The 24,056-nt window shown below is 49.2% G+C and overlaps 1 protein-coding gene across 1 annotated transcript; it reads right to left on the reverse strand.

The window, feature by feature from the left end:
- Nucleotides 1-4,127: 4,127 nt before the first annotated feature.
- On the reverse strand, nt 4,128-10,804 carry LOC144598161 (uncharacterized). Its single transcript, XM_078408059.1, has 3 exons — nt 10,593-10,804; nt 8,904-8,982; nt 4,128-6,585 (listed from the first exon to the last, which is right to left on the reverse strand). The coding sequence occupies exons 1-3, from the start codon at nt 10,764-10,766 to the stop codon at nt 6,215-6,217; spliced, it is 624 nt and encodes a 207-aa protein (XP_078264185.1). The 5' UTR covers nt 10,767-10,804; the 3' UTR covers nt 4,128-6,214.
- Nucleotides 10,805-24,056: the final 13,252 nt, after the last annotated feature.

Below are 24,056 nucleotides of genomic sequence, written 5' to 3' on the forward strand. Positions count from 1 at the left end.
GCACCCGGAGAAACCCATGTGGTCACAGGGAAGAACGTACAAACTCCGTACAGACAGCACCCGAGGTCTGGATCAAACCCGGGTCTCTGGCACGATACGGCAGCAACTCTACCGCTGCACCACCGTGTTACCTGTTTACTCGGTTCCCTCTAACGCCGGGGGAACCACCACTTCAATAATGGTACAGACGTTGAGTGTTTGTCATCCTGGTGGTTAGATCAGACCTAAGATCTACAGGCTAATCCACAAACATCTTCATCACATAGAAGGGAATTTACCCAGGGCATAAAGAGATTTGTATTGAGGTGAAACTGTTACTGAAACTGATTATGGGGAAAACAGAAATAAGTTTGTTAGCTTTTTACCTGTGATCTGTGTTATATATCTCTATGTGAATTGAAATTGCATCAAGATTAGGCCAGGATCATAATTCACTTTTACCGTTAATACGTTTTTAAAAAAAACTTTCATTTATCTTTTCTGAAAATATTAGTTCTGGTCACGAACTGAAAGTTTTGAACATTTAATCTGTAGATGATAATCAGGGTGGTAATTTCACCGTTTGTTCACATTTTAGTCATCGTCTCCAATTTACTCAGACTTTCATTGACACTGAAATGAATTTTCGGGCCTAATTATAGTAAGTATCAAATCATTTTAACAAATGTTTTTTCTTGGTACCTTTTTGGTCACATTTTAAAGTTTAAATCTATCTCCGAGGAAAGGAGGAGGGTGGAGGGAGGGAGGGAGGGAGGGAGGAGGGGGGATAAGGGGGAGGAGGGGACTGGAGTGGAGGAGGGGGGTGGAGGGGGGAGGTGGGAGGGGGTGGAGGGAGTGGGGGAGAGGGGAGAGGGGGAGGGGAAGAGGGGAGGGGAGAGGGGAAGAGGGGAGGGGAGAGGGGGAGGGGGTGGAGGGAGGGGGAGGGGGTGGATAAAGGAAGGAGGGAGGATAAGGGGGTTTGAGGGGACTGGAGTGGAGGGGGGGTGGAGGGGGGAGGAGTGGGGGAGGGGAGGGGGAGAGGGGAGGGGAGGGAGGGGGGTAGAGGGCGGTGGAGGGAGTGGGGGAGGGGAGAGGGGAGGGGAGGGAGGGGGTAGAGGGCGGTGGAGGGAGTGGGGGGGAGGGGAGGGAGGGGGTAGAGGGCGGTGGAGGGAGTGGGGGAGGGGAGGGGGAGGGGGAGAGGGGAGGGGAGGGAGGGGGGTAGAGGGCGGTGGAGGGAGTGGGGGGGGAGGGGGTGGAGGGAGGGGGAGGAAGGAGTATAAGGGGAGGAGGGAGGATAATGGGGGTTGAGAGTACTGGAGTGGAGGGGGGTGGAGGGGGAGAGGGGGGGGTGGAGGGAGGGGGAGGAGGGAGTATAAGGGGAGGAGGGAGGATAATGGGGGTTGAGAGTACTGGAGTGGAGGGGGGTGGAGGGGGAGAGGGGGGGTGGAGGGAGGGGGTGGAGGGAGGGGGAGGAAGGAGTATAAGGGGAGGAGGGAGGATAATGGGGGTTGAGAGTACTGGAGTGGAGGGGGGGTGGAGGGGGGGAGAGGGGAGTGGGGGTGGAGAGGGTGCTGCACCAATGCAGGAGAGGTTTGGGCCCAACGGGTCCACTTGGTCTAATTACAAACTACATGCAATGACCTTGCTATGGGTTTTGACGACATGTATTGCACAGAGGACCACAGAACCTTCCTCTGAAGCTTCCGTCACCCTGGCACCAGACGGGATACTCTCCGGCATGATCCCAGTGGGCTCCCCGCCTAGCGAGCCTGAAACAAAGCGCGGGTTTGGTCAACTGGCGGGTTTGGTCAACTGGCGGGTTTGGTCAACTGGCGGGTTTGGTCAACTGGCGGGTTTGGTCAACTGGCGGGTTTGGTCAACTGGCGGGTTTGGTCAACTGGCGGGTTTGGTCAACTGGCGGGTTTGGTCAACTGAGACACTGTTTGACTCAATGTCAAACATGCTTTGATTGGACAATTACTACTGGGTAAATTGACGAGATTTTGGAGGTTTGTTCCATATTTTAAAAATATGTGCAGGTTTTGTTCCTGACGAGTTTCAGATATGATTTCTACAATATTTTTACACAATATGTTATAAATGCAGGTGGATATGGGATGTGGGTCACATGGTCTACAAGGGTCATTTCCTCACAGTGCTTCACCAAACTAACAGGTTAACTTTCTTTCAAAAATAAACTTTATTCAGTATATGTGTATTGGATAAGTTTTATTATACATTGCTTTGTATGTTTTTATATATTTATATATATATATATACTAGACCAAGTGGACCCGTTGGGCCCAAACCTCTCCTGCATTGGTGCAGCACCCTCTCCACCCCTCCCCTCCCTCCTCCCCTCCCCCTCCCTTTAAACTTAAAAATGTGAATAACTTAAAAAATATAAGACCGATTTCAATAAAACTACTTGCATCATCACTAAAGTGACAAAGGTGAGTAAGGTGGGCCTAAAATTGTCGCGCTATCGTGTACCGTTTTGGCTGAAGTTCCGTCACAAACAAGATACCAAACGAGAGTTTTAGTATGGATTTATATATCTATATACTAAAACTCTCGTTTGGTATCTTGTTTGTGACTGAACTTCAGCCAAATCGGTACACGATAGCGCGACAATTTTAGGCCCACCTTACTCACCATTGTCACTTTAGTGATAATGCAAGTAGTTTTATAGTCTAGCATATACTATGGATATATGGATACTATCACCTGATGAGAAACATTATGACCACCTGCCTAATATGCTGTTGGTCCTCCGTGTGCAGCCCCATACACAGCAGGGTGCGATGCACTGTGTATTGTGACACATTCCTCCCGCGACCACCATTAACATTTTCTGTGACTTGTGCCACAGTCGACCTTCTGTCGGTTCGGACCAGACGGGATAGCCTTCGTTGCCCTCGCGCATCGATGAGCCTTGGGCGCCCAACACCCTGCCTGTCGCCGGTTTGTGGTTTGTCCCTCCTCGGACCACTGTCGGTAGGTACTCACCACTGCTGACCGGGAGCACCCCACAAGCCTTGCCGTTTCAGAGATGCTCTGACTCAGTCGTCTGGCCATAACAATTTGGCCCTTGTCAAAGTCACTCAGGTCTTTACTCCTGCCCATTTCTCCTGCATCCAACACATTAACTTCAAGAACTGACTGTTCACTTGCTTCCTAATATATCCCACCCCTTGACAGGTGCCACTGTAACAAGATGATCAATGTTAATCACTTCGCCTGTCAGTGGTCATAATGTTTTGGCTGATTAGTGTGTATATATATCCATATATATATTATGTGTAACATACACATAATATATAGACCCTTCAGATGGTATTGTTCTACCGTCTGCTACATAGTTGTCTATCTATTATATTGTTATATATAGTATATTGTATGTACTATAAAGTAGTATACTCTTTATAGTACATTGTTCTCTATGTATTGTTCTATGTTACCTGTATAGATATGTAGGAAAATAACTGCAGAAACTGGTACAAATTGAAGGTACCACAAAATGCAGGAGTAACTCAGCGGGTCAGGCAGCATCTCAGGGGAGAAGGAATGGGTGACGTTTCAGGTCGAGACCCTTCTTCAGACTGAAGAAGGGTCTCGACCCGAAACGTCACCCATTCCTTCTCTCCAGAGATGCTGCACTTTGTGATATATAGATATGTACACTCTTATATCGCATATATGTGTATGTTTATATGTGTAAAACAATAAGATAGATAGATAGATAGATAGATAGATAGATAGATAGATAGATAGATAGATAGATAGATAGATAGATAGATAGATAGATAGATAGATAGATAGATAGATAGATAGATAATACACAATTAATCAATTAATAAATGGCAATGTATTGACATCTTCCATCTATTCATTGCCTTAAGATCTCCTTGCACACCGAGTGGAGATGTTTCTATACTCTTCACCACCTTTCTTATTTCCCTTAAAGTTTCAGAAATGTAGTCTGTCTTTAAATTGAGCAAGGCTTTCCGAATACTTCTCGAATAATACCTCCCCTTATCTGCACTCCCAATTACAGCTACATCATCGCACAAATCTTTGTCCAGAGGCGGGTGAAAGGTGTACTTTAGCGTGTTTAATATCAATCATTGTAAACAAAACACAAGCACTGCAAAAACAATACTATCAGTCAAGGTGCGATCTGATTGACTAGTGTCCCCAGCTTGCAGATGCCCAGACCCGCGGCCCCACCTCGAGGGCTGGCCGTTGAGTTGAGCTCATTGTCACATGTCCCGAGGTGCTGTGAAAAGCTTTATGTTGCGTGCTATCCAGTCAGCAGAAAGACAATACATGATTACAGGTGAGCCGTCCACAGTGTACAGTAGGTACATGATAACAGGTGAGCCGTCCACAGTGTACAGTAGGTACATGATAACAGGTGAGCCGTCCACAGTGTACAGTAGGTACATGATTACAGGTGAGCCGTCCACAGTGTACAGTAGGTACATGATAACAGGTGAGCCGTCCACAGTGTACAGTAGGTACATGATTACAGGTGAGCCGTCCACAGTGTACAGTAGGTACATGATAAAGGGGATAACGTGAGTAACGTTTAGTGCAAGATGCAGGCCAGCGAAATCCTATGGAAGACAGTCCGAGTTAGATAGTAGTGCATGACTGCTCTCTAGCTGGTGAGAGGATGGCTCAGTTGCCTGATAACAGCTGGGCAAAAACTGTCCTTGAATCTGGAGGTGTACGTTTTCACACTTCTGTACCTTTTAGATACAGGCCAGTCGGCCCATCGAGTCTACTCCGTCCGCCATTCAATCATGGCTGATCTATCTTTCCCTCTCGACCCCCTTCTCCTGCCCTCTCCTATTATTCTGACACCCATCAAGAATCTCTTAACCTCTGCCTTAAAAATATTGTCAACATCTTTGTGAGACATTACTCCCTCTTGGTCTTAGAGCCTTGATGAGTTTTGTTTGCTTTGGAGGCACAGTGTGGAAACAGGCCCTTCGGCCCAACGAGTCTGTGCTGACCAGCGATCACCTCGTACACTAGTTCAATCCTACGCACTAGGAACAATTTACAGAAGCCAATCAAGCTACAAATCTGTAGGTTTTTGGAATGTGGGAGGAAACCGGAGCACCCGGAGAAAACCCACGTGGTCACGGGGAAACGTACAAACTCCGTACAGACAGCGCCCGCAGTCAGGATCGACCCGGGACTGGTGCTGTACGGCAGCAACTCTACCACTGTGCCACCTATTGCCACTGTGCTGATGTCTGATCATACACAGATCTGAGAATTACAAGACAACCTATACATACATTCACAATTGTGGGCCTCTATATTTAAGCATTAACCCTTTCCTATTCTGTGCCCCCCATGCCACCATAATGCAGTTTCTATAGCTTTCACCATTAATGCTAACATAATCATAAGGTCATAAGTGATAGGAGTAGAATTAGGCCATTCGGCCCATTAAGTCTACTCCACCATTCAATCATGGCTGATCTATCTCTCCCTCCTAACCCCATTCTCCTGCCTTCTCCCCATAACCCCTGACACCCGTACTAATCAAGAATCTATCTATCTCTGCCTTAAAAATGAACAAGGACTTGGCCTCCACAGCCTTCTGTGGTCAAGTCTTAATAATCATCTTAACAATTCCAGTATTTCACTGACTCCCTGGTTAAACTTCCCCAAAACACTAAAGATGAACTGATCTTTATATAACTGAATGGCTTATGTGCAGTGTTTCCACCAGCTTCCTCTCCATAATTTGCAAATATCCCGACTATACTCTCATTTAAAATACTTGAGTTCCCTAAAAGTTGCCCTAAAAGTGATCGACAATCTTTCTTTACGTTGGGTTTCGAATTGGGTAATTAAGTGGTGAAACCAATTTTCAAGTCTTCCAGCAAGAGATGCAGATGGGGGAATAAACTAAAGACAGACACAAAAATGCTGGAGTAACTCAGCGGGACAGGCAGCATCACTGGAGAGAAGGAGTGGGTGGCGTTTCGGGTCGGGTCGGGTCGGGTCGGGTCGGGTCGGGACCCTTCTTCGCAATCCCGACTATACCAGCATCTGCGGCTCACTTTTTATTACGTGGACTAAACGGGGGTCGGCATCGAACTGTACCGACCGCCACACAACTGGAGATTAGTTTGGCAGCCCACTCTCCGCTCGCTTCACAGTGTTACATCGCTCTGCAACAAGAGGCCGTCTCAAAGAGTCGAAAGCCATTTTATAGTTCAAAAAGTCCGATGAATGTTTCTGACCCCCGCAGCAGAATGTGCTTGGGGTTTGACTTGATAAAAATCTTTGTTCCTTCACTCAGTCTGTAAGTGCTTCCGAAGAAAACTGTCTTGGAGCCTTTCTCTGCCACCTGCTGCGAATTCTGCACCATTTCCACGCCGTTAAAGTCCATGACAAACTTCACGTGGCTCCCACTTTCATCAAACATCACCTGAAAGTAGATGAAGTAGAAGCCAGCCTTTTTAATTTCCAGTGATTTGTCTTTGTACGCTGCGCAATCTCCAGTGAAGACTTGGCCAACGCTCGTCTCCCACGAAAGAACAACCTCCTCATCTTCAGCGTCCTGGTCTGTTAGACGTGCTGTTTCAACACAAACAAACATCCATATCAGTCGTCACATCTCCACATTGCTTTCACAATCTTTAAATGGGTTATTTATTTCATGTCGCTCACACTGTTACAGATTGCGTTCCTTTATCCTGCACTCAAATTCACTTGGACCATCTCAGACACCTCCCCTCCCCTTTCTTGATCTCACAGTCTCCATCACAGGAGATAGACTATCGACTGAGTTGGATGAAGGGATTAAAAGTACCATGAGCAAATCTGCAGATGACACAAAGCTGGGTGGTAGTGTGAACTGTGAGGAAGATGCTATGAGGTTGCAGGGTGACTTGGACAGGTTGTGTGAGTGGGCAGATGCATGGCAGATGCAGTTTAATGTGGATAAGTGTGAGGTTATCCACTGGTGGTAAGAATAGGAAGGCATAGTATTATCTGAATGGTGTCAAGTTAGGAACAGGGGACGTACAACGAGATCTGGGCGTCCTAGTGCATCAGTCACTGAAAGGAAGCATGCAGGTACAGCAGGCAGTGAAGAAAGCCAATGGAATGTTGGCCTTCATAACAAGGGGAGTTGAGTATAGGAGCAAAGAGGTCCTTCTGCAGTTGTACAGGGTCCTAGTGAGACCGCACCTGGAGTACTGTGTGCAGTTTTGGTCTCCAAATTTGAGGAAGGATATTCTTGCTATTGAGGGCGTGCAGCGTAGGTTTACTAGGTTAATTCCCGGAATGGCAGGACTGTCTTATGTTGAAAGACTGGAGCGACTAGGCTTGTATACACTGGAATTTAGAAGGATGAGAGGGGATCTTATCGAAACGTATAAGATTATTAGGGGGTTGGACACATTAGAGGCAGGAAACATGTTCCCAATGTTGGGGGAGTCCAGAACAAGGGGCCACAGTTTAAGAATAAGGGGTAGGCCATTTAGAACTGAGATGAGGAAAAACCTTTTTCAGTCAGAGAGTGGTGAATCTGTGGAATTCTCTGCCTCAGAAGGCAGTGGAGGCCAATTCTCTGAATGCATTCAAGAGAGAGCTAGATAGAGCTCTTAAGGATAGTGGAGTCAGGGGGTATGGGGAGAAGGCAGGAACGGGGCACTGATTGAGAATGATCAGCCATGATCACATTGAATGGCGGTGCTGGCTCGAAGGGCCGAATGGCCTCCTCCTGCACCTATTGTCTATTGTCTGACGTTCATTACAAACCCACTGACTCCCACAACTATCTCGACTACACTTCTTCCCACCCTGCTTCCTGCAAAGACTCTACCCCCTACTCCCAATTCCTCCGTCTAAGCCGCATCTGCGCCCAAGATGAGATGTTCCATACCTGGACATCCGAGATGTCCTCATTCTTTAGGGAATGGGGGTTCCCCTCTCCCATCATAGATGAGGCCTTCACTCGTGTCTCCTCGATATCCTGCAGCTCCGCTCTTGCTCCCCCTACCCCCATTCGTAACAAGGACAGAGTCCCCCTAGTCCTCGCCTTCCACCCCATCAGCCATCGCACACAGCACATAATCCTCCGACATTTTCACTACTTCCAACGGGACCCCACCACTGGCCACATCTTCCCATCTCCACCCCTTTTCGCTTTCGACAGAGACCGTTCCCTCCACAACTCCCTGGTCCACTCGTCCCTTCCCGCCCAAACCACCCCCTCCCCAGGTACTTTCCCCTGCAACCGCAGGAGATGCAACACCTGTCCCTTTACCTTCCCCCCTCGATTCCATCCAGGGACCCCGTCAGTCCTTTCAGGTAAGGTTGCACCTCCTTAAACCTCATCTACTGTGTCCGCTGTTCCAGGTGTGGACTCTTATATATTCACTGAACACCTCCGCTCGGTCCGCCTAAACCTAGCTGATCTCCCAGTTGCTAAACACTTTAACTCCCCCCTCGCATTCCCAATCTGACCTCTCTGTTCTGGGCCTCCTCCAGTGTCAGAGTGAGGCCCAGCGCAAACTGGAGGAACAGCACCTCATATTTCGCTGGGGCAGCTTACACCCCAGTGGTATGAATGTTGATTTGTCTAACTTCAGGTAACCCTTGCCTTCCCTCTCTCTCTGTCGTCCCCCACCCCCTCCCCCCCCCACCCCCTGACCCTAATTCTCTGAGTCAGAAGAAGGGTCTCGACACGAAACGTTGCCCATTCCTTCTCTCTACAGACGCTGCCTGTCCCGCTGAGTTACTCCAGCATTTTGTGTCTGTCTTTTGTGTAAACCAGCTTCCGCAGTTCCCTCCGAAGCTATAAAACGGGCCGGCCAACACTTAGATGGCAGGCGTGGTCAAAGAGGCAAGGAGGTTCTACACACTTAATCAAAGTCTGGCATGCTTACCACAAGTCCAGCGAGTTATACATTTATTAGCGTCCTGTGATGGCGGATTATCCAAACTTTTCGCCGTCTCACCATCTGCCTGTTTAAATAGATAGAAGCACTCAGCTCAAGAATGGGAACTGTGCGTGTGTCTGTGTGAGTGTGTGCGCGAGTGTGGGTGTGCGCACGAGTGTGGGTGTATGTGCGTGTGTGAGTGAGTGCGTGTGTGAGTGAGTGCGTGTGTGAGTGAGTGTGTGTGTGTGCATGAGCGAGTGTGTGAGTGTGTGTGTGAGTGTGTGAGTGAGTGAGTGTGTGTGTGTGAGTGAGTGCATGTGTGTGTGTGCATGAGCGCGTGAGTGTGTGTGTGTGTGTGTCTGTATGAGTGTGAGCACGTGTGTGTCTGTGAGAGTGAGCATGTGTGCGTGTGCCTCTGTGAGAGAGTGTGTGTCTATGAGTGTGTGTGGGTATGTGTGTGTGTGTCTCTGTGAGTGAGTGTGTGTGTGAGAGTGTGCATGTGGGTGTGTCTCTGTGAGTGTGTCTATGAGTGTGTGAGTGGGTATGTGTGTGTGTGTCTCTGTGAGTGTGTCTCTGTGAGTGTGTGCATGTGTCTGTGAGTGTGTGGCTCTGTGAGTGAGTGTGTGTGGCTCTGGGTGAGTGTGTGAGTGAGTGTGTGAGTGAGTGTGTGTGTCTCTCTGAGTGAGTGTGTGAGTGAGTGTGTGTGAGTGGGTGTGTGTGAGTGAGTGTGTGTCTCTGTGAGTGAGTGAGTGTGTGTCTTTGAGTGAGTGTGAGTGTGTGTGTGTGTGTCTCTGAGTGAGTGTGTGTGAGTGAGTGAGTGTGTGTGTCTCTGAGTGAGTGTGTGAGTGAGTGAGTGTGTGTGTCTCTGAGTGAGTGTGTGTGAGTGAGTGTGTGTGTGTCTCTGAGTGAGTGTGTGTGCATGTATCTGTGTGTGTGAGTGTGGGTATGTGAGTGTGTCTGAGTGTGCGCGTATGTGTGGGTGCGTGTGTGCATGTTAGTGTGATGAGTGTGTGTGTGTGCATGTTAGTGTGTGTGTATGTGCGTGCGTGTGTGTGTGCATGTTAGTGTGCATGTGTGTGTGCATGTATGTGTGTGTTAGTGTGCATTTGTGTGTGTATGTGTGCGTGTTAGTGTGTGTGTGTATTAGTGTATGCGTGTGTGCATGTTAGTGTGCGTGTTAGTGTGTGTGTATGAGATAGTGTGCGTATTAGTGTGCATTTGTGTGTGTATGTGTGTGCGTGTGTGTACATTTGTGTGTGTAAGTGTTGCATATGTTTGAGATGGTGCGTGTGTGTGTGCGTGTGAGTGTGTGTATGAGATCGTGTGCATGTTAGTATGTGTGTGGATGAGATAGTGTGCGTGTGTATATTTGCGTGTGTATGTATGAGATAGTGTGTGTATGTGTGCGTGTGCATTTGTGTGTGTATGAGATCGTGTGCGTGTTAGTATGTGTATGTATGAGATAGTGTGTGTGTATATTTGCGTGTGTGTGTTTGTGTGTGTGTGCGTGTGTATGTTAGTGTGTGTGTTAGTGTGTGTGTTAGTGCGTGTGTGTGCGTGTGTGTGTGCGTATGTTAGTGTGTGTGTGTTAGTGTGTGTGTGTGTGTGTATGTTAGTGTGTGTGTGTCAGTGTGTGTGTGTTAGTGTGTGTGTGTGCGTGCATGTTAGTGTGTGTGTGTGTGTGTTCACACCTACCGCACACTGCAGCTGTCCTTTGAGCAGATGGTAAGAGACATAGCTGGCCATCACCACTTGCACTGAGGTCACTATCAGGAGCAGGGAGCAGGCGAGCAACGAAGCCTTGAGGTAATTCGCACGGCCTGTTGCAGGGAGCCGGTCGTTGTTGAGTGGCAAGGCCATCTCCGCCATCCCACCGCTCAGCAATATCTGCGGCACAATGCTCACACTGTCTGGCTTCTGGAGCTGAGGAGCCCTTTATATATATCTCCACATCAGACCCAATGCAAATCGTCTGGGTCGATGCCATATGATTTATCAACATTCCACACACACTTGGAAAGCAACAAATCGCCTCCTAACTTGTCAGTGAAACCAAAAAAATCCTACTCAGTCTCACTTGGCAAGGACAGGGAAACAATGCGTAGGTGGGTTCACCCATGCGATCAGTTATTAGACTGCAATGCAAAAGGAAGGCGGAGTTGTAAGGAAAACTGACATTCAAACATTTGCTTTAAAATCAGGAATGTGCATTAAAATTCCTGAGCTCCCTCACTTCCTCTCTCTCTCTCTCTCTCTCTCTCTCTCTCTCTCTCTCTCTCTCTCTCTCTCTCTCTCTCTCTCTCTCTCTCTCTCTCTCTCTCTCTCTCTCTATCTCTCTCTCTCACTCTCTCTCTCCCAGATACACACACATTTGAGAGAGTCAACAATGTTTTATTGTCTTTTATTCACAAAATGCTGGAGTAACTCAGCAGGTCAGGCAGCATCTCAGGAGAGAAGGAATGGGTGACGTTTCGGGTCGAGACCCTTCTTCAGACTTCTTTTATTGTCTTGTGTCCTAAAACGGAACGATGAGATTCTTACTTGCAGCAGTAAACAGTACTTTGTAAAGACCATAATAAATAGCAAAAAAAGGTTTTGCACAAGAGTCTGAAGAAGGGTCTCCACGCGAAACAACAACTACGCCTTCTCTCCTGAGATTTGTACCAGCATCTGCAGTTATTTTCTTACACTTCTTGAATCTGGAGGTGTGCGTTTTAGAAACATAGAAAATAGGTGCAGGAGTAGGCCATTCGGCCCTTCGAGCCTGTACGCACCGCCATTCAATATGATCATGGCAGATCATCCAACTCAGTATCCTGTACCTGCCTTCTCTCCATACCCCCTGATCCCTTTAGCCACAAGGGCCACATCTAACTCCCTCTTAAATATAGCCAATGAACTGGCCTCAACTTCAGTACCTCGTGCCTGGCGGGAGAGGGGAAGTGTGCACAGACGAACTGCAGAATCTCTCCGACTTGCTTCGACTTTCGATATTTTGACTTCACGACGGTGCAAACGCTAGGCAACGGCGGCGAGCCGCGGCGAGCTTCCGGACACGTGATCGGGTGCATTAAATGCATCCCGACGGACGATATTTTCGGTTTGCGGTGGGTTTATTGGAACGTCGCCCCGTTATAAGTTGAGGAGCACCTGTAGTGCAAAGACAACAATACCCCAAAGCACATGAGGTTCAGGCATGGACACACAATATTGGAGCAACTCAGCGCGACAGGCAGCGAATCTGTAGAGAAGGAATGGGTGACGTTTCATGTCGAGACCTTCGTTTGGAGTTTATTTGGAGGTTGTGGTGTTTAACAGCCTGATGGCTGTAGGGAGGAAGCTGTTCCTGAACCTGGACGTTCCAGTTTTCAGGCTCCTGTTCCTTCTTCCAGATGGCAGGGGTGAAATGAGAGCATGGCCAGGGTGGTGTGGGTCTCTGATGATGCTGGCTGCCTTTTTGAGACAGCGACTCTAATGGTACTCGCTGATAGCACAAAATGAGGGCGTAACGCAGCGGGACAGGCAGCATCTCTGGAGAGAAGGTATGGGTGACGTTTCAGGTCGTGACCCTTCTTCAGAGGGGTCTGTGCCCGTGATGGACTGGGCAGTGTTCACCACATTTTGCAGTCTTCTCTGCTCCTGAGCATTTGAGTTGCTGAACCTGGCCTTGATGCAAACAGTAGTATACATGCTACTGTAATATGCTGCAGTTGTACAGGGCATTGGTGAGACCACACCTGGAGTATTGCGTACAGTTTTGGTCTCCTAATCTGAGGAAAGACATTCTTGCCATAGATGGAGTACAGAGAAGGTTCACCAGATTGATTCCTGGGATGGCAGGACTTTCATATGAAGAAAGACTGGATAGACTCGGCTTGTACTCGCTGGAATTTAGAAGATTGAGGGAGGATCTTATAGAAACTTACAAAATTCTTAAGGGGTTGGACAGGCTAGATGCAGGAAGATTGTTCCCGATGTTGGGGAAGTCCAGAACAAGGGGTCACAGTTTAAGGATAAGGGGGAAGTCTTTTAGGACCGAGATGAGAACGTTTTTTCTCACACAGAGAGTGGTGAATGTGTGGAATTCTCTGCCACAGAAGGTAGTTGAGGCCAGTTCATTGGCTATATTTAAGAGGGAGTTAGATGTGGCCCTTGTGGCTAAAGGGATCAGGGGGTATGGAGAGAAGGCAGGTACGGGATACTGAGTTGGATGACCAGCCATGATCATATTGAATGGCGGTGCAGGCTCGAAGGGCCGAATGGCCTACTCCTGCACCTATTTTCTATGTTTCTATGTTTCTATAAGAAAATAACTGCAGATGCTGGTACAAATCGAAGGTATTTATTCACAAAATGCTGGAGTAACTCAGCAGGTCAGGCAGCATCTCGGGAGAGAAGGAATGGGTGACGTTTCGGGTCGAGACCCTTCTTCAGACCCTCTACTGTACACTGGAAGAAGTTCAAGAGAGTATTCGTTAACAGAGCAAACCTCCTCAATCTTCTAAGTACGTGGTGGCCCCCTTGAATCTGAGGCAGATACAATAGTGGTCTTTGAGAGACTTTTGGATAAATAAGCATGTGGATGGGTAGGGAATGGGGTATGTACAGGCAGATAAAATACCGGCCTCCTTAAGCACCACTGTCGTACAGTACAGCAGGGTTGCTGTTCCACACCATTCCGGATTCTGTCATAGATGAGGGCCCTCACAGCGCTCCACTCTTGCTCCCCACCCCCCCCTGGTCGCAGCAGGGACAGAGTCCGCTCCCTCCGCGACTCCTGGGTCATCTCGTCCCTTCTCCCTTTGTATCTGCCTTGTGTTGTATCAAGCAGTTCCTTCCTAAGCAACAAAACGGGCCGCACTTGGATGACAGGCAAAGGAAGTTCTACAGGCTTAATCAAAGTCTACACGCTTAGCGCCAGTCCAGCGGGTTGTACATTTATTGACGTCCCGTGTCGGCACAGTCGCCAAAGGTTTCTGCGCAAGTGTGTCTGTGCATGAGTGCGGGTGTACGTGCATGTGTGAGTGAATGTGTGTGTGTGTGTGTACGAGAAAGTGTGCGTGTGGGTATGTGTGTGAGTGAGTGTGTGTGTGTGTGTGTGTACGAGAGAGTGCATGTGGGTATGTGTGAGAGTGTGTGTGTGTGTGTGTGTGTACGTGAGAGTGTGCGTGTGGGTATGTGTGTGAGTGTGTGTGTGTGTGTACGTGAGAGTGCGTGTGTGAGTGAGTGTGTGTGTGTGTACGTGAGAGTGCGTGTGAGTATGTGTGAGTGAGTGTGTGTGTGTACGTGAGAGTGCGTGTGTGTACGTGAGAGTGTGGGTATGTGTGTGAGTGAGTGTGTGTGTGTGTGTACATGAGAGTGTGCGTGTGGGTATGTGTGTGAGTGTGTCGCGTTTATTGGTATAATAAAGCTCGTACCACGACGTAAACGGAGTATACCTTTAATTAGCAACTCTGTACAGCAGCCGCCTGCTTGTGTGCATGCCCGGGCAACTCCCCCACTGCCACACCCCGGGTCCCCACGTCACCTCCGGCCACCGCATTCCTTACACTCTTATTCCCATAATACCACATCTCCCTTTCTTTGAGAACAAAGGGTGGACTACCTTTGTCTCTGCAGGTCTCAAGGGGTTTATTCTGCCCTTTTGCTGGAAGACCTGTCCCTGATTCAAGCATGCAAAATAGAAATAAAATAACTTCCGCGTTACCATACTGTGAACTATTACTTTAGCAGGCTGTGTTCTTCAAAACTTAAACTCTCAGGTTTCAGGTAAATGTACCAGGTTTACCGAACATTTTCACCCTCTCTTTTTCTTTATTATAGAAAACAGATCAATAAATCACAAATCAAGTCTCTTCGGCTTTCTAACCTCTCTCCCACACCTGGTCCGCACAGTCTCTGTGGTGGGGCCCTCTCTGCTGGGTGATGTTGTTACTGGTGGAGCTGGCTCTGGTGGAGCTGAATCTTCTCCCACCGGTGGCTCATCAGCGTCGACTACCCCACTGTTGGTCTGCAGCGGCACCAAGTGCTGCCGGTTCCTTCTCAGTGTGCCCTGAGGCACCTGGACGATATAAGAGCGAGGGGTATTGTGTGTAGATAGCACTTTGCCCTCGACTCGTGCATCGGTGACCCACACCTCCTCCTCAGGTACTAGTGGCTCCAGATTTCTCGCTCCGTGCCTCTTGTTGAAGGATCTTGCGTCGTTCCACCTCTTCTCCCTTTCCTTGGCCCCCAGCGCGTTGCAGTCAGGCAAAACTGGATTCAGCAGGGTTGGAAGGGCAGGAACAGTAGTGCGGAGGCGGCGCCCCATCAACAGCTCGGCCGGGCTATAGCCGTTCTGTAGAGGGGTTGCTCTGTAGGCCAGCAATGCAAGATATGGGTCTGACGCCTTTGTTAGCAGGTTTTTCACGGTTTGTACAGCGCGTTCCGCCTCACCATTGCTCTGAGGCCACCTGGGGCTGCTCGTGATGTGCACAAAGCCATACTCTGCTGCAAAGGCTTTAAAGTGGCTACCTGAGAACTGGGGCCCATTGTCACTTTTAAGAACTTCCCCAATTCCATGACGAGAAAACATGGATTTCAGGTGTACCACCACATCTGTGGACCTTGTGTGTGACAGCAGCGCAACTTCCACATACCTTGAGAAATAATCAACTACTAGTAGATAAGTCTTGTCTTTCAGCGTGAATAGGTCAGCTCCCAAGGTTTGCCAAGGCCTGTCTGGCATCTCCGTTGGCATCAGCGGCTCTTTGACATTCCTTCTCTCTTGGATGCAGGTTCTACATTTCAGCACCATGTCATTCAGCTGGCTGCTGAGTCCTGGCCACCATACCGTCTGTTTGGCCCGGCCCCTGCACTTTGTCACCCCCAGGTGTCCCTCATGTAGTCTCTGCAGCACATCACCTTGTAAGGCTGATGGGATGACGAGCCTCGTGCCCCGCAGCAGCAGCCCATCGTGCACAATCAGCACTGCTCTTTCAGCCCAGTAATGTCTCAGCACTCCCTGCAGTTGGCTTTTGTCGGGCCAGCCGTTTGTGCAGTACTCCATCAGTGCAGAGCATGTGCTGTCTGCCCGCAGGTGCTCACGTAGGCTGCTCAGATAATCTCCTCTGACAGGAATGTTGCTGATGACAGAGTCTACATAGATGTTGGTGTCCTCTAATAGGCTTGTGTCTGCGTGTGTTTTTGCGGCTCTCAGAGGAGCACGCGATAGGGTGTCGGCTGTCCCCAGGCTTTTGCCAGGGACATGATTGACTGTATAGTTGTACCTCATGAGTCTCATCCTAAATCTTTGGACTCTTGGTGGGAGGTCATCCAAAGCTTTCCCTCCCAGCAGACTCACCAACGGCTTGTGGTCAGTTTCCAGCTCGAATGGTCTTCCCAGGATGAAACAGCTGAACCTTTCACATGCCCATGTCGCAGCCAATGCCTCCTTCTCTACTTGAGCATAACGCTGCTCTGTCGGTGTCATTGACCTGGACGCATATGCCACAGGTGACCACATGGCATCGCTTTTCTGCAGCAGGACTGCCCCCAGGCCAAAGGAAGAAGCATCAGCAGAGATCTTTAGAGCACTGTTTGGGTTGTATAACGTGAGCACTGGTGTGGATGACAGCTCTGTTTTTAACCGATCAAAGGCGGCCTGCTGCTCTGTCCCCCAGTACCAGTGGTTCTTCTTGGACAGCAGGTCTCGTAGCACTTTGTCTTTTTCGGCCAGGTTAGGCAAGAAGCGGCCCAGCTGATTGACCATGCCCAGAAAACTCCTGAGTTCGCTGACATTTTTGGGTGCATCCATTTCTTGTACTGCTCTCGTCTTCTCTGGATCTGGCTTCACTCCATCTGCTGAAATCACATGACCCAGGAATCTGACTGTGTGGCGTGTGAGCTCACATTTGTCCATGTTGAGCGTAATGCCGGCCTTATATGCCTTCTCTAGCACCGCATTCAGCCGCACATCATGCTCCTCCTGCGTCTGTCCCCAGACCAGGATGTCATCCATGTGACACAGTACCCCCTCCAGGCCACCGGTCACTTCTGTCATCATCATCCTTTGAAAATGCTCGGGTGCTGATGCTATGCCAAAGGGTAGACGGTTAAAATAGTAGCGCCCAAAAGGCGTGATGAAGGTGGTGTATTTGGCAGACTCTTTTGTCAATGGTACTTGCCAAAAGCCCATGTTGGCATCTAATTTGCTGAATACTGTTGCGCCAGCTAGCATGCCCAGAGTGTGCTCGACAGAAGGCAGGATAAACTTTTCTCTGCATACTGATCCATTCATCATTGTGAAGTCCACACAAATGCGAACATCACCTGTTTTCTTCGGCACCACCACCATCCCGGCACACCAATCAGTCGGCTCCTCAATCTTGGTGATTACGCCCATCTTCTCCATACGGTCTATCTCCTTCCTCACTTTTCCCATAAGCGGCAGAGGGACTCTGCGTGGCGTGTGGAGAGAGAAGGGCACAGCCTCTGGCTTCAATTTAATTGAGTATGGCCTCCGAACAAGACCCAAGCCGCTACACAGCTTCGGATATTGTTGTTTCACTGATTCCACGGTGATGCCGTTAACCCTGCACACAAGCTGAAGCCGTTCTATGGCAGGCCTTCCCAACAGTGCAGTGTGCAGGTCTTTTACTATATAAATGTTCTCTTTCTGCCTCTGCGCAGTGTTTCTCTGGCTACACCCAGGACAGAGAGTGCATCGCCCCCTGGCCCAAACAATGGGCGTGTCGACACTGCCAGGCGCTTCACATCATGCCCCCCTGTAATGTCATAGTACACCTCGGCTGGCATGGCGGTGACATCAGCACCAGTGTCTATTTTAAAGCACACTTTTTTTTGTCTCACTTCTAGCTGCACCGTCCACGGGTCTTTTCCAGCATCCACGGCTCCCAGGAAAAAGCTCTCTTCTTCCTCTGTAGTGACAGCATTGAGAGATTTTGCACTGTTTCTGCACACTCTACCATAATGTCCCTTTTTGCCACAGTTGTGACACACAGCATCTTTAGCAGGGCATTCCCATTTCCCATGCGAGGGCATTTTTCCACATCTATAACAGGCCTTTGAACCTGGCTGAGGCCGTGTATTAAGTCTATTTTTGCTTGGTGTTTGTGCTTGTGGCTGAGGCTTTGAGGGAAATTTGGGTTTTCTGTAGCTTTTAGCATATACAGCATCAACATTAGAGCACTTGCTAGCACCGCTATTTTCTCCTCTTAAGTCAGACCACTGTCGTCTAACTTGTTCAGACTGCCTTGTTTTTGTTATTGCAGTTGCAAGGGTTAGGTCTCTGTCTAGCTGTAGCTTTTCTGACAATGAGACGTTTCTCAGTCCGACCACTAACCTGTCGCGGATCAGCTCGTTCTGTAACTGTCCATAGTTGCAGTGTTCAGCTAATCCGTATAGAGCAGTGATGAAGGAATCCACTGTTTCACCTGGCAGTTGCACACGCTGATTGAACTTGGCTCTTTCATAGATTACATTCTTTTTAGGTACAAAAAATGCATCAAAGCCCGCCTTGACATCTGTGTACTCCCTCCTCTCATCTGCAGTTAGCGTTAGCCCCTTTAGCACATCTTCAGCTTCATCGCCCATGCAATACACTAACGTGTTCACCTGGTTTTCTGCCGACGTCGCGTTTAAATTGCTTGCAAGCCGGAAGCGGTCGAATCTCCTGATCCAACGCTCCCATTCTTGAGGCTTGGTGAAATCGAATGGCTCTGGAGGTTGTATTGTGAACGTAGCAGTTGGTGTGGGTTGCGCCATATCTGCAGGCTCGTCTCCCATCTCGCGCCAAACGATACCCCTTCCTCTTCTTTATATATTTTTTGCTTACAAGGATCCCACTTCTGACACCATGTCGCGTTTATTGGTATAATAAAGCTCGTACCACGACGTAAACGGAGTATACCTTTAATTAGCAACTCTGTACAGCAGCCGCCTGCTTGTGTGCATGCCCGGGCAACTCCCCCACTGCCACACCCCGGGTCCCCACGTCACCTCCGGCCACCGCATTCCTTACACTCTTATTCCCATAATACCACAAGTGAGTGTGTGTGTCACCCCTTCCCACCCAAACCACCACCCCCCTGGGTACTTTCCCCTGCAACTGCAGGAGATGCAACACCTGTCCCTATACCTCCTCCCTCGACTCCGTCCAGGGGCCCCACAGTCCTTTCAGGTGAGGCAGAGGTTCACTTGCACCTCCTCCAACCTCATCTACTGTTTCCGCAGGTGTGGATTCCTGTGTATCGGCGGGACCAAGCGCAGGCTCGGCAATCGTTTCGCTGAACACCTCCGCTCAGTCCGCCTTGGCCTATGTGATCTCCCGGTTGCCAAACACTTTAACTCCCCCCTCGCATTCCCACACTGACCTTTCTGCAAATTGGAGGAACAGCACCTCATATTTCGCTTGGGCAGCTTACACCCCAGCTTCAAGTAACCCTTATATCCCCTCTCTCTCCATCCCTCTCTCTCTATCCCTCCCCTCTCCAGTCAACGTACTAGTTTTGCAGTCGTCCTGCTGAGTTTCACCTTTTGTGTCACTCGTTATCACTTTCCCCACAGCCAACAATGAACCATTGTGGGCTCCTTCTTTCAATAGACAATAGACAACAGACAATAGGTGCAGGAGTAGGCCATTCGGCCCTTCGAGCCAGCACCACCATTCAATGTGATCATGGCTGATCATTCTCAATCAGTACCCCGTTCCTGCCTTCTCCCCATACCCCCTGACTCCGCTATCCTTAAGAGCTCTATCTAGCTCTCTCTTGAATGCATTCAGAGAATTGGCCTCCACTGCCTTCTGAGGCAGAGAATTCTACAGATTCACAACTCTGACTGAAAAAGGTTTTTCCTCATCTCAGTTCTAAATGGCCTACCTCTTATTCTTAAACTGTGGCCCCTTGTTCTGGACTCCCCCAACATTGGGAACATGTTTCCTGCCTCTAACGTGTCCAACCCCTTAATATTATATGTTTCAATAAGATCTCCTGTCATCCTTCTAAATTCTAGTGTATACAAGCCTGGTCAATCCAGTCTTTCAACATATGACAGTAATCATGTCTAGACTTTGACTGGATAGCACGCAAGCGAAAGCTTTTCACTGGGACAGTAATAAACTAAACTGTTAAACTTTTAAAAAAGCCTAATTTGCGCACTAACGAAATAACCAGCTCAAATGTAGGCCTGGCAGCGAAGTCGTGTGCAATGCGTGGCAAGGTGGCAAAGATGTGTATTTCACGCATCCTATTAGTGGGAAACTCTATATCATTAGACTCTCATAAAGAACAACTTGTGCCCCTAGATGTCCTCTACATTGAAAAAGTGCGGGAAAAGGAGGAAGCAGAGAAAAACTGACATTGAAGTCATTCGAAATCAATCAGCTGTGGCGTTACGGCAGGATATGACAGTCAAGAAGGATTTCAGCACGTTGCCCTTCATCAGTCAGAGTATTGATACAGAGGTTTTGCAGTTGCATACGTTATTGGTGAGACCACATTTAGAGTCTCAGCCCGAAAAGTGACCCATTCCTTCTCTCCAGAGATGCTGCCCGTCCCGTTGAGTTACTCCAGCGCTTCGTACTTGTGCTCAGTGTGAACCAGCATCTGCAGTTCCTTGCTACGCATGTAAAGTATTGTGTTCAGGTTTGATCGCCATGTTATAGGAAAGTTGCTGTCAAGCTGGAAAAGGTGCAGAGACGATTTAAGTGGATGCTGCCAGGACTCGATGGCCTGAGCTTTAGGGGGACAACAGACAATAGGTGCAGGAGGAGGCCATTCGGCCCTTCGAGCCAGAACCGCCATTCAATGTGATCATGGCTGATCATTCTCAATCAGTACCCCGTTCCTGCCTTCTCCCCATACCCCCTGACTCCGCTATCCTTAAGAGCTCTATCTAGCTCTCTCTTGAATGCATTCAGATAATTGGCCTCCATTGCCTTCTGAGGCAGAGAATTCCACAGATTCACAACTCTCTGACTGAAAAAGTTTTTCCTCATCTCAGTTCTAAATGGCCTACCCCTTATTCTTAAACTGTGGCCCCTGGTTCTGGACTCCCCCAACATTGGGAACATGTTTCCTGCCTCTAACGTGTCCAACCCTTTAATAATCTTGTACGTTTTGATAAGATCTCTTCTCATCCTTCTAAATTCCAGTGTATACAAGCCTAGTCGTTCTAGTCTTTCAACATATGACAGTCCCGCCATTCTGGGAATTAACCTAGTAAACCTACGCTGCATGCCCTCAATAGCAAGAATATCCTTCCTTAAATTTGGAGACCAAAACTGCACACAGTACTCCAGGTGCGGTCTCACTAGGGCCCTGTACAACTGCAGAAGGACCTCTTTGCTCCTATACTCAACTCCTCTTGTTATGAAGGCCAACATTCCATTGGCTTGGGGAAGGCTGGGACTTTATTCCTTGCAAGGCAGGATGATGAGGGGTGATCGTAGAAGGTGTACTAAATCAAGAGTGGAATAGATCGGGTAAATGCACATGGCCTTTTGCCTGGAGTCAGGGAGTCAAGAATCAGGTTTAGAGGAATATGGGCCAAAAGCAGGCAGGTGGGATGGGTGTAGATTGGGCATGTTGGTCGGCGTGGGCAGGTTGGGCTGAAGGGCCTATCTCCACGCTATAAGACTCTAAGACTCTTTATCTATAACCCTTTGACCAGCTCCACTCAAATGAATCTGGTACGAAGCCAGACACAAAATGCTGGAGTAACTCAGCGGGACAGGCAGCATCTCTGGCGAGAAGGAATGGTTGCCGTTTCGAGTCGAGACCCCTCTTCAGCCTGAGGACATCATTAACATAGTGACCATAGCTCAAAGGTGTGGAGAAATCTGCTTTCATAAGGTCATAAATGACAGTAGCAGAATTAGGCCATTCGGCCCATCATGCCTACTCTGCCATTCAATCATGGCAGATCTATCTCTCCCTCCTAACCCCATTTTCCTGCCCTGACACCCGTACTAATCAACAATCAACCTGTCCCTGCCTTAAATAAAAGCCACATTCTGAATGACTTCATCCTGGAAAATAAACTGCACTTCCTCTGTCTGACTGAAACCTGGCAACAACCTCTGGATTACCTCCCACTCAACCTCACTACACCCAACGGATACTCCTACATCAATAAACCACGCGCGGAGGGCCGAGGTGGTGGGATTGCCGTAATTCACCGACAGGACTTCAAGATCAGCCTCATCTCCATCTCATCTCCTCCTTCATCCTGGGTGAGCAGTTTTAAATACTTGGGAGTCCGCATCGCAGAGGATCTGACGTGGGCAACGCACAATGCCGCACTGGTGGGTAAGGCTAAGCAGCGCCTTTACCACCTTAGACAACTGAGGAAATTCAGAGTGTCGCTGAGGATCCTTCATTGCTTCTACTCTGGGGCTGTAGAGAGCATCCTGTCCGGCAACATCACAGTCTGGTTTGGGAACAGCTCTGCCCAGGACAGGACAGGCAGAACGCACCATGGGAACTACACTCGTCCCCCTGCAGGACCTATACATCAGGAGGTGCAGATCCAGAGTAAGCAAGATCATGAGGGACCCCTTCCACCCCAGTAACGGACTGTTCCAGATGCTACGATCAGGCAAATGCCTCCGCTGTCACGCTGTGAAAACGGAGAGGATGAGACGGAGCTTCTTCCCACAGGCCATCAGGACTGTTGTAGCGACCATAAAGAGTGGTCCCGGTCGTCGAACCCTCAGATCGGCCGGAAAGGTCACGTGTAGGCTCGACCGTGGGGATTGGTCCAGAGAGCGACATCGCTGATTGGACAGCGATGTCATGTGCGCTTTTGGCGCCCAAAAAGAGTAGTTCAGAGAAGTCTTCGAAGAAGACAGTGAGTTTTTCATGGTTGTCCTTTACCTTGTTGTTTGACCTTTGTATTCGAATATTGCTGTCGCAATAAACTTCTTCTACAACGAACAAGTTTCCGGACTCGCCATATTGGTGACCCCGACGTGATCTGGACGATCACCGACCATGCAGGAACACGACGCCCCGTTGTTGGATGCTGCGCCTGGCACACCGGAGTTAAGCGCAGTAAGCGTTCACCTTCCGTCGTTTTGGACACATCAACCGCAATCTTGGTTTGTCCACACCGAAGCCCAATTTCAGTTAAGGAACATATCGGCCGACGCGACGAAGTATTACTATCTCGTCAGCGCTCTATCACCGGAGACGACCACACGAGTGATGCGGTTCATCGTTAATCCGCCTGCGGAAAGCAAGTACGAGGCAATGAAGACATTGTTACTGCGAACCTTCAGGTTCCATAGGCACGATCGCGCTAAAAAACTTCTGCACCTACCGGATCTCGGAGATCGACTGCCGTCCGTTCTCATGGCCGAGTTGATGATGCTGGCCGGTGAACATACGGATTGCTTCATGTTCGAGCAGGCATTCCAAGAGAAGCTTCCCGAAGATATCAGACTTCTGCTCACGGATTGTTCTTTTAAGGACCCCGAAGCACATGCAGAGAAAGCGGATGCGCTCATAGCGGCCAAATCGAAGGCAAGCGGTTCGATCAACAAGGTCTCGACATCGGTGGCCACGCCACAGCGACATCAAGATGGCGCCGCGTCTCCCGCCAGTTCTCCAAAAGCCCGCCAAAAAGATCCGCACAAGCGCGGCTGGTGCTATTATCACCTACGATGGGGTAGAGAATCCCGCAACTGCCGCTCACCTTGTACCTTCGCGGGAAATGCCTCGGCCGATCGTACATAGGGGCAGTTGCGATTGGCCAGAACCGACGCCTCTATGTCCGAGATCGATTCACGGACACAGAGTTTTTGGTGGACACGGGAGCCATCGTCAGTATAGTGCTGCCGACCGACCTCGAAACCAGAACGGGTAAGACAGGTCCCACCCTCATCGCGGTTAATGGCAGCCCCATTCGCACTTTCAGTACACGGAAGATGTCCCTTGTGTTAGGCCTCCGCACGTACGAATGGCCATTCATCGTAGCAGACGTCAGACAAGCGATCCTAGGCGCAGATTTTCTCTGGGCCTTTTCACTGGTCCCTGATGTCCGCAGTAACGGCCTCCGACCCTCCGCCAGCGAGGAGCCCGTCGCTCCGACAATCGCCTCCCCGCTCAGCCCTACTGTCCAGGCCGTTGTCGCAGCCCCTGACTCGTATGCTGAGGT

Source organism: Rhinoraja longicauda, chromosome 11, assembly GCF_053455715.1.
Source record: "Rhinoraja longicauda isolate Sanriku21f chromosome 11, sRhiLon1.1, whole genome shotgun sequence".
NCBI lineage: Eukaryota > Metazoa > Chordata > Chondrichthyes > Rajiformes > Arhynchobatidae > Rhinoraja > Rhinoraja longicauda.